Raw genomic sequence first — 9,030 nt, 5'->3', positions numbered from 1 at the left:
GTCCCTCATGGCCTGAGTTGCTTTGGGAGATTAAACCCCAATAAACCAATGATCCGGATCAGCGGTCACTACCTGCCCTAAATAGACGTATTCCCTAACCAAATCCAGCACCAGGCTACCAGTTATGAACTACTGTTACCTTTCGAGACTGTTTAATATTTGGTTTTCTGGATGTCAATTTCTAGACCCATCGTGCTGCTTTGCCTTTCTAACTCATTGATCATGCCGCGCAGTTCGTCTCTTGACTGACTCAGCAAGGCAATGTCATGAGGGAATCCCAAATTACTTAGGTATTCTCCATTAACATATATCCCCAACTGTTCCCAATCCAGGCCTCGGAATACATCCTATAAACAGGCGGGGAATAGCATTGGCAAGATATTCTCTCATTCAGTTCCCGTTGCCAGAGTGGAGGAAACGGCTCTAAAAACATTTCATTTTTACGCGCTCCACTCCGCTCATGTGCTACTCTGTGTATTTTGGTTTGCCAGGACATGACATTCTCAAAAGAGTGCGTAAAATAATAACCCTCTCATCTTGTGGAAATACATTTTTTCTCGAAGCTACACATCGAGACACTGCCCGTTAGAATACTGTTTAGGAAAAGCACATTTTTTGTCTGCAGTAAATCGCTGCTTTTGTGGTGCTCCCCAACTGAATGGGCGTCACTTCATCAAATGCAAAGATGGAACTGGGATATCATGCGACGGGCATTGAAAAAAGGCTTATTTTGACACCGCATTCTGTACGGTATCTGAATGCCCTGCGACTTGTTGACGAGCCCTGAGATATTATTTTTCTAATTGGTTTGTGCAGCCTATGGAAGACACGCATGATGGACCCACAATGTCAATCTGTTCATTCTGCAAGAGACCCCTTCACCGAATGATGCTTTATCTGAAGGAAGTGTATGCCCAGACCGAGTTTGAAAAGCAATGGCACTCACTCTTTGTGCTGTGTTCTTCACTGCCTTTTTTTCTAGAGCTTGGTTGCTTAGGCGTGTCGTATTTTGCATTGCGCTGGCTTGCCACTGTTTGCTTAACACCGCCGCCGCGGTGGCTGAGTGGTCAAGGTGCTCGGCTGCTGACCCAAAAGACGCGGGTTCGATCCCGGCCGCGGCGGCTGGAATTTCTTTGGAGGAGAAATTCTAGAGGCCCGTGTACTGTGCGATATCAGTGCACGTTAAAGAACCCCAGGTGGTCGAAATTTCCGGAGCCCTCCACTACGGCGTCTCTCATAGCCTTAGTCGCTTTGGGACGTTAAACCCCATAAACCAACCAACCAACTGTTTGCTTAACGTTTTGCACATAGTGACGTAAGTAAAGCAAGCGCACGTGAAGCTGTCCAAATGCGAAACGAAGATGGGACAGGAAAGAGCGCTTAACTGACAAGTGACTTTTATTATGTGATATGACGTTGGCTCGATCTGATTACCTCTGCCCCCTGCCTTCCGATGTATTGTTAATGATTCGTTTAATAAAAATCAACTGCCAGTTCAGCGCACCTGCTCTCCCGTCTTCGTTTCGCTTTCGGGCACCTTCAGTCGCGCTACTTTAATTAGAAAGGACCAACTAGCGCAGTAAAACGTCCTATATGGTTTCCACATAACCTTGTATATAGAACATCGCATCACTGCTCTCAATACTGTGCTAAAAAAGCAGCGAATGCATAGTAGTTTAATGCAGTGGCCAGCAAAGCTGATCGCTTCGAGTCGCCACGAGTCTGAAACCCACTCGCGGTCGTAAAATGTTTTATTTTCAACGTTAAGCAGATTTCAGACAACGATCGACGAAATGGGGGAGGATGAGGGAGGGACTTTCTGTCTTTTGCAGCATTGAAAAAACACGTCCGCTCGATCTGCCCCTGTAGCACCCTGCAATAACTACCCTGTGGCGTCCGTATAGCGATGACGTGTCGGTCGCTACGGACGCGATGGTCCGTGGAGGAAGTTAATCATGTATCGCAACTGCGGCATCACGCTGCCTAGTCTAAGGAGGGCGACGCAGTCTTCAAAGTCGTAGTTCCTGTAGCAGTTGTACCTGTTCGAGCGAGAGAGCGGAGCGGGAGGAGAGAGATGAACAGGGTGGTTAGTTGCGTCAGTCGTCTTCATCACGCCCAAGAAGGGGTGTCTCAGATGTGCCCAGGTTACGAACCACGCGATAACATTCACACAGCGGCCAAAAAGCAGACGACAGACCGGGCCGGGAGGGATATAGGCCTGCGTCTGCGGCTCCGTGTAATGATCGTACCATGCTACCTTCCATCTTTTCAACAGAACTGATTTAGCAACGGCGGGGTGAGCTTACATTTCGTCGATAGTCAAATGCTGTACCAGCTTCACCTTGCTACAGGACATAAGTCTGAGTTATCTGTGGACGTACCTGGCGCCTTGGACATTGTCAGCCTTGCATTGAACGCGTTGATTCCAGATCGTTTATTGGTTTAATTTTGCCGGAGCTATACAAAACAGTGCCACTGCCCCTGAGTGGCATCCTGGAGTTCGTCGCGTGGTCAGTTGGATAAACGCCACTAGTGTGAAAATACGTGTAGTGAGGCTGTGTGACATTTTTGTCGATAGTTACAAGCAGACTAGCCATGCGCGAGGCCTGTCACCGTGCTACGTTCGCGAATTAAAAATATGAAGGCCAAGGATTTGCGATCCGCCATCTGATAAAATGCGCCGGTACTATTCGCCCGTTCCAGTACGCGCACATGGCAGCGGCGTTAAAGACAGGAAGTCGGACGTTACGTGACGCCGGGCCCGTGAGCCAAACTAGGAAAGTGGTCCGTCGTCTGGATACACCTTTAGCAGATCCCATGCTCCGCGCTCAGCAGAGTTTTATATACACCAGAAACGGGTGAGCACCAACTCTAGAGATATGCCTGCGCAGTGAATTGCATAGGACACACGCACACGCGCACACACACACACACACACGCACGCACGCGAACGCCTCGTGTGACTTCGTTGATCCTTACCGTGGATGGTGGCGTGGTAACCAGGCTTCAATGCAAAATACTTACTGCTTTCTGAGTTCTGATATCATAAAAGGCGCACAAAAGATGGAGTGCATAATGCTATAGGCTGCAGTTTAAAATGGTGAGGAGCTGCTCAGTGATGTACAGTTGATTGAGTAGTTAATAAAATCGCCAACTGCGCTATGAACTGCTACAAGAATTTTTGCCTCGTGGTTAGGGCTGGATAAATAACCTCAGGTTATTGTGCTTAGCATGCTAGCGCGGTTAGCGACACAACCATCGGTAAAGACCTCCACGGCAAAAGTCGGCTCGCAGACTTGTTGTATCCTATTGAAAGTTCTCGCATTAAAGCACTTGTCTAAACTCATTTGAAACTGAACAAATAATTTAGCAATGCCCTGTCCTCTGGCCAACCGGAATCTGGCAATGGGAGATTTGCTGATCGTCAGACATCAACAATTCCGTCCGTCCAGCTATACGGCCGCGTCCCTGGGCCGCGTTTGAAGCCGTGGCCCGCACAAGAGCGCAGAAATTGCTCCAGAGTTCCACTGATTCGCTTTATTTGGTGTCCTCATCCACAGTACCTTAATAACAAATTAGAGACACTGCAGAACAGGGCCAGTCGATTCATCGTGCATCAGTACTCGCGTTTCTCAAGCGTGACCGTAATAAAAGAGAACCTTAACCTCCCTACGTTGGAAAGCAGACGTGAGGTATGACGCCTTGCATTTTTTCATAAATTATATTTTGACCCCACAGCCTACTCTGCACCGCTAATTAGACCTGCCATGCGCACATTTCATCGACTTGACCACAATAAAAAAAAATCGAACCTCCATTTGCGCGAACAGACGCAGACAGATTTTTTTTCTTCACCTCGCGATAAGAGAATATAATGCCCTCCCCCATTCTGTAGTTAACACTATTAATCGCGACCAATTTCTTTCAGTACTGAAAGATAGTGGGGCTGAGTAGGTGTGTAAGATTTACCTTTTGATTTACCTTTTCTATTTTGTTCTTTGTATGTCTTTGTATTTTGCTCTTTGTATTTATGCATTGTATTTTGTTCTTTGTATTTCTTACGTGATGTTTCCCCTTTATGTAATGCCCATGTGGGCCTTTAGGGTAAATAAATGAAAACAAATCTGCCTCTTCCGTAGTCGAGAGTAGAGCAAGCATGAAATGTTTACGGGCATAACACATTGGTTGTAGATGGTACTAGTCAAAATCTTGAAACGGATCTAGTGTTACCCACACCACACCACACTCTTCTTGTTGCGTCGAAGCGATCGCCTGCAATAGTGCGGGCTTAGGTAGGCAGCCGCTTACCGTGGCGGCCTGGTCGCTTTCGGGAGCGGCCGCATAATCATGGCGTTGTCGGCAGCGGCAAGCAGTCTTCTGCTATTGCGTATCACTCCCAAAGCGATTGCTTTCCGCCAGACGCTTCCTCCCTCCCCTTCATCAGGCTCTAATGCTCGGCTTAAACAGCTGTGACGGTGGCGGCATTGAAATGCAGGACGATTCAGAATCATACGCGGACACGACGAGACGCAGGCCTGACAAGAATGTATAAGCAGCGCGTTCTAATACTCCGCGATCGTGTATACATCTGCCTGCCAGAGGGGCAAACGTCATGAGCTGAAGGCCCAGCGGCCGGTCTTTACACGCGCGAGTGTGGGACCGCAGCGCCATCCTTGGGGACGGCGCGGAAGCGGCCCCCCACGGCCCTCTCTCGTAGAGTCTCGTTAAATCTCGTACGGTGCCTGGATGCTCTCGTTTCAGTGCCCGGATGATCTCGTTTCAGTGCCCGGATGAGTGGAATTCAGTTCCCGGATGTTGGCTCTCGGTCTCGGCGTGACGTCACGACACTGCCCACAATGGGAGCTAAAAGCATTTCAGGCTTAAAAAGTCCGGCCCGCATATTCACAGAGGTAGGCAGAGAGAGAGAGAAGGTCTCGCACCAGCATTGCCTGTACGTCGGCGTCGATCCGTAGAGCAGGTAGCAATCCCTGCAGACACGCTCCAGCCGGTCCATAAAGAACCGCTCGAAGTTGCCACGGCAGCCGAGTTCCTTGAACGTGGGCTCGCGTGGGCGGCGCGCCACGCAACCGCCCGGCTGCGTCACAGCTACCAGGCCGCACAGGAGCAGCGCAACCGCCAACCGACGCGCGGGGAGCACCGAGAATCTGGCACTCATCTGAAACAAGGAGAAGAAAAGAGGGAGAGGATGATTGTGCGTGTCAGACCACTTGGGTTTTAGTGCGGAAGCATAACTTCACTAGGGCCAACCGGCTTACCAAGTTTTTGTGAAGCTTAGCCTTGAAGGTGACAGGGCAGAAAGCTTAGCTAGTTGGTAGACATTCATTATGAAAAATGCAGGCGCTAACAAACAACGATACAGAGGGGCACAGCGTTCACTCGCAACTACAAGAATTTTTATTCAGAAGCTTCTATGTATATAACAAAAACCAAAACAAACCCAGAATAATCACATGCCACTTGCCGACCGATGTGCAGGAAAAGATTAACTCGCTGTTTGCAATCGCTCTTTCAAAAAACTTCTCTCTACTAACCTTTTCCTGCGCATCGGTCGGCATGTGCCGTGTGATTACTCTGGGTCTGTTTTGGTTTGTGTTGTATATATAGCAGCTTCTGAATAGAAATTCTTGTAGTTGCGAGTAAGCGCTGTGTCCCCCCTGTGTTGTTGTTTGTTAGCGCCTGGATTTTTCATAATACTTGAAGGTGACCTTGGTAAAACCTACCGTAGCAATAGCCTATGCAGAAATGAAATAAATATTGCCGCGACTGGGTTCTCAACCACCCGCGGCGCGAGCAAATCAGCTTCGCTCGCCACAGCACGAGGGCACTGTGCTATCGCAGCAGCCGGTCATGCCTCATGATGTTAAACTGCAACACACTCTCGCGCTGTGCGTTGCACGTCGTCATCTTAATCAACTGCCATCTGCGTTGCGAATAGATCAGGTTAAAAGCATTTGACCAATAGTCGGCCACACGCGCACCGTCCCAGTAATCTGCGCGCGCCTTTCATGTGGACCGGCGGCACAAAAGTGTCCGATAGCAGCTCTTTTTCGCTCGTGGAAGCACCAAAGCACTTACGTATGTTTCTTGCTGCACAGGTGTCGTATATCGTATAACACACAGTCGTGGCAAATTGTACGTACATCTTCCAAACTGGCCGGTGTAGTAATGGCCGCTTAAAGACCGCGCACCTTCTGACGGAACAAGCAGCGGAGCGAGTCTGCCGCTCCATTGTAAGACCTGCTGCGGCTGCTACTCTGCTCTGCACAAGACAGCAATCGTAGGAAGCAGCAAAAAACAGCTTAAAAGAGAAATACTGAAAGGGCCGCGTTTGGCTGGTAGGCTGAGTTCAGGGAGATGCAGGCAGCTGAAACAATTCACATGACCTAAATGATTACCTCGCTTTCATAGGTACCTGGCGGACCTTTTCGCCGCTGACGACGCTATCGCACCGAGCAACTGACGCATCGACAACTTGATACCGGAAAGGCTGGCCTGTGCTACATCGTCGACGGATGAGCGCTGCGCATGCGTCTTCTGGACGACAGAATTAGGCGCATTTGGCTAGAGGTTAGAAAGCCACGCGACCATCCACCCACCACAGTTAACGGGGCGCGGCGACGTAATTTAGCAGCATATGTTTGCTTTCCACAAGGTTGTTTGTACCCTCCACGCATAAATTCAAAAAGAAATACAGAAATCGGTGCGCACAAACGACAGTTATTCAAATTACAAAATTCAAATTGCAAGTAAACGAGAGCACCCCGTTTGGGAGGGGCTACCTCATCCATTTCACTCGACCTATTTGACGAATTCGGCGCTTGCAATGGGAACATGACCTGCCGCTGGCATAGCGGAAGCTTCGGCACAATGGTGGCCTGTCAAGGTCAACCGGAATCAGCGCTTTTTGGCGACGTAGTTTCTATCGCAACAGCAACGTTGGTTTACAGCAGACGCCCTCGTTAACTACACCCTCACGCTGTTTCACGCCTGTCGCCTCCATGTTCAGACCTCAAACGGAAAGGATATTTTCCGATTTGTCACACATCGAATTGGCGCTCCTGCGACGCAGCGAGGGGTTAGGCATCGTACCATACGCTGACACACCGACCGAAGAGCCGACACTGCCGACATCGTCTAGTCCGGCACACTGCGAGGCTGGCAGCGTGGATGTTGAAGAAGGCACAGCAGCACCGCCTCAAGAACCTTTGTTTGGCAATGGCCAGCATTGGTAAATGTCAAAAGCAGCCCAAAAATTTCCTTTTTAGGGCCTGTCGACATATATAGGATTTCTATTTATTTATTTATTTGTTTATTTATTTATTTATTTATTTATTTATTTATTTATTTATTTATTTCAGGTTCCTTCATGGCCCATGGAGGGCATTAGAGAAGGCAGTGAGCGGTTACAAATTCGTACAGAATTATATACACAACGTGTTTTTTAAAACAATACCTAACGCGTGTATTCAGCAGCATCATTACACAAGATTTCGAAGTGAAGAGAATACAAACTAAACAATATTCGAAAAAAGTATGAAGCGCGAAGAAACTTTTAGGTTCGAGAAGCAAAACTATACAAGGTAGTGTTAAGGCATCCGGTCATTTAGAAATGCTCATAACACACGCTATAATACAAAGCAATAACAACACAGTTAGCAACAGTAAGCGGCACAAATAACGAAAATGCATGTTTACAATTGGCGAAATCGCTATATACAGGATAGCAACGTGAAAATAAATGAAACGACAGTTTTATCTAATCCGCTACAAAATGATCCCATAACCGTTTTTTAAATTCTTCAATGTTGTTAGTACTAAGTAATGGTGCAGGTGTCATTGTCTGCAGGTGCCGTGACTGCAGGTGTCGATGCGGGCGGTGCCACGCGATGCCTACGGCGGCACAGTGACTGTGCTGCTGGGACATGCCGCGGTGCACAGCACGCAACGCGAACTGCATGTTGAAAGACGAATATTTTTTTACTTTGTTTAGGTACAGAAACATTGCGTGTGGCGTACTGCTAGCTGATCGAGAGGGGCGAAGAGCCAGATGTGGACATTCACAAGTAGGTGATCCTTTCTGCTGTCAGATTTATTGCAGCCGCGTCAGATTCATGCTGTTAGCACACGCAGCATCTGGTCAGTGGGTGCAGAGGTTTTCATAAATGACCGCCCCAAGTGAGTAGCGCTCTTTATTTAATAGCATGAGCGCACGTCCAGGCTGTCCATCTAAATCTAGGGCTCCAGAAAGCGTCGACAAGCTTTGACTTAATGAAAACAAATATAACAGGCGTACAAACCGGCAACAGTACAATTAACTAAATTGGCAGGGAATTTCATCGGTTTCACAATTATGACGGTAGCGCGGCAGTTATCAGCACAGATCAATCCCATGCACCACTGGTTGCACTAAAACGACCCTCGGCCAATGGTGCATGTGAGCACATTATCGCATGTGTGTTGCCGAAACGGCTGCTCATTTGTTTGATCGAGCAATAGGGAACGCCTCCTCAAAATTTTTAACGACCCCCGTTTAGAGGTCCCTGTATAAGCACGCATTTACATCAATGACGACCCACGCCAAAGAATTCAGTAACAGCCGACACTGATTAGTCAGTGGGAACCATTTTATTTTTAGTGACCGTTCCACTCCAATTCTAGGAAGGTCGGCAGTTACAGGCAAGTGTTTCATACGATGAACACTTTCGCTGCCATGCATAAGCAGGTGCAGTGACCAAAATGTAGCTTAAAGTACAGCCTCTCCCTTTTGCTAGCCTCAAACAAACTACCTGAGGTCCTCAACTGAAAAGGCGATTCCAAGGAATCATTGCACGTGATTGGAGAAAGCAGAGTTTATTTTTTAGCGCATACCTTTTAATATACACAAAGCAAAAGTGCACTTCAGCGGCAGGGATATTTGTAGTGTAGTTAACAACAGTGTTATGCGCTGACAATGCCTTCAAAAGCCACATGTGCCAAATGTATTCTTGAGCTGAAACCTAGTGAACACGG

The 9,030-nt window shown here is 48.0% G+C and overlaps 1 protein-coding gene across 1 annotated transcript; it reads right to left on the bottom strand.

The window, feature by feature from the left end:
- Positions 1 to 1,908: 1,908 nt before the first annotated feature.
- On the bottom strand, positions 1,909 to 5,176 carry LOC149345627 (crustacean hyperglycemic hormone B-like). The gene is made up of 2 exons (XM_089585258.1): positions 4,941 to 5,176; positions 1,909 to 2,039 (listed from the first exon to the last, which is right to left on the bottom strand). Exons 1-2 carry the CDS (start codon positions 5,174 to 5,176, stop codon positions 1,922 to 1,924), a joined length of 354 nt encoding a protein of 117 aa, XP_089441384.1. The 3' UTR covers positions 1,909 to 1,921.
- Between the last annotated feature and the right edge of the window lie 3,854 nt (positions 5,177 to 9,030).

The sequence above is a fragment of the Amblyomma mixtum genome, chromosome 4, assembly GCF_055824585.1.
Source record: "Amblyomma mixtum isolate Tamu chromosome 4, ASM5582458v1, whole genome shotgun sequence".
Taxonomy (NCBI): Eukaryota; Metazoa; Arthropoda; class Arachnida; order Ixodida; family Ixodidae; genus Amblyomma; species Amblyomma mixtum.
The sequence above is the reverse complement of the archived record's forward strand: the minus strand, read 5'-3'. Positions and strand labels throughout refer to the sequence as shown.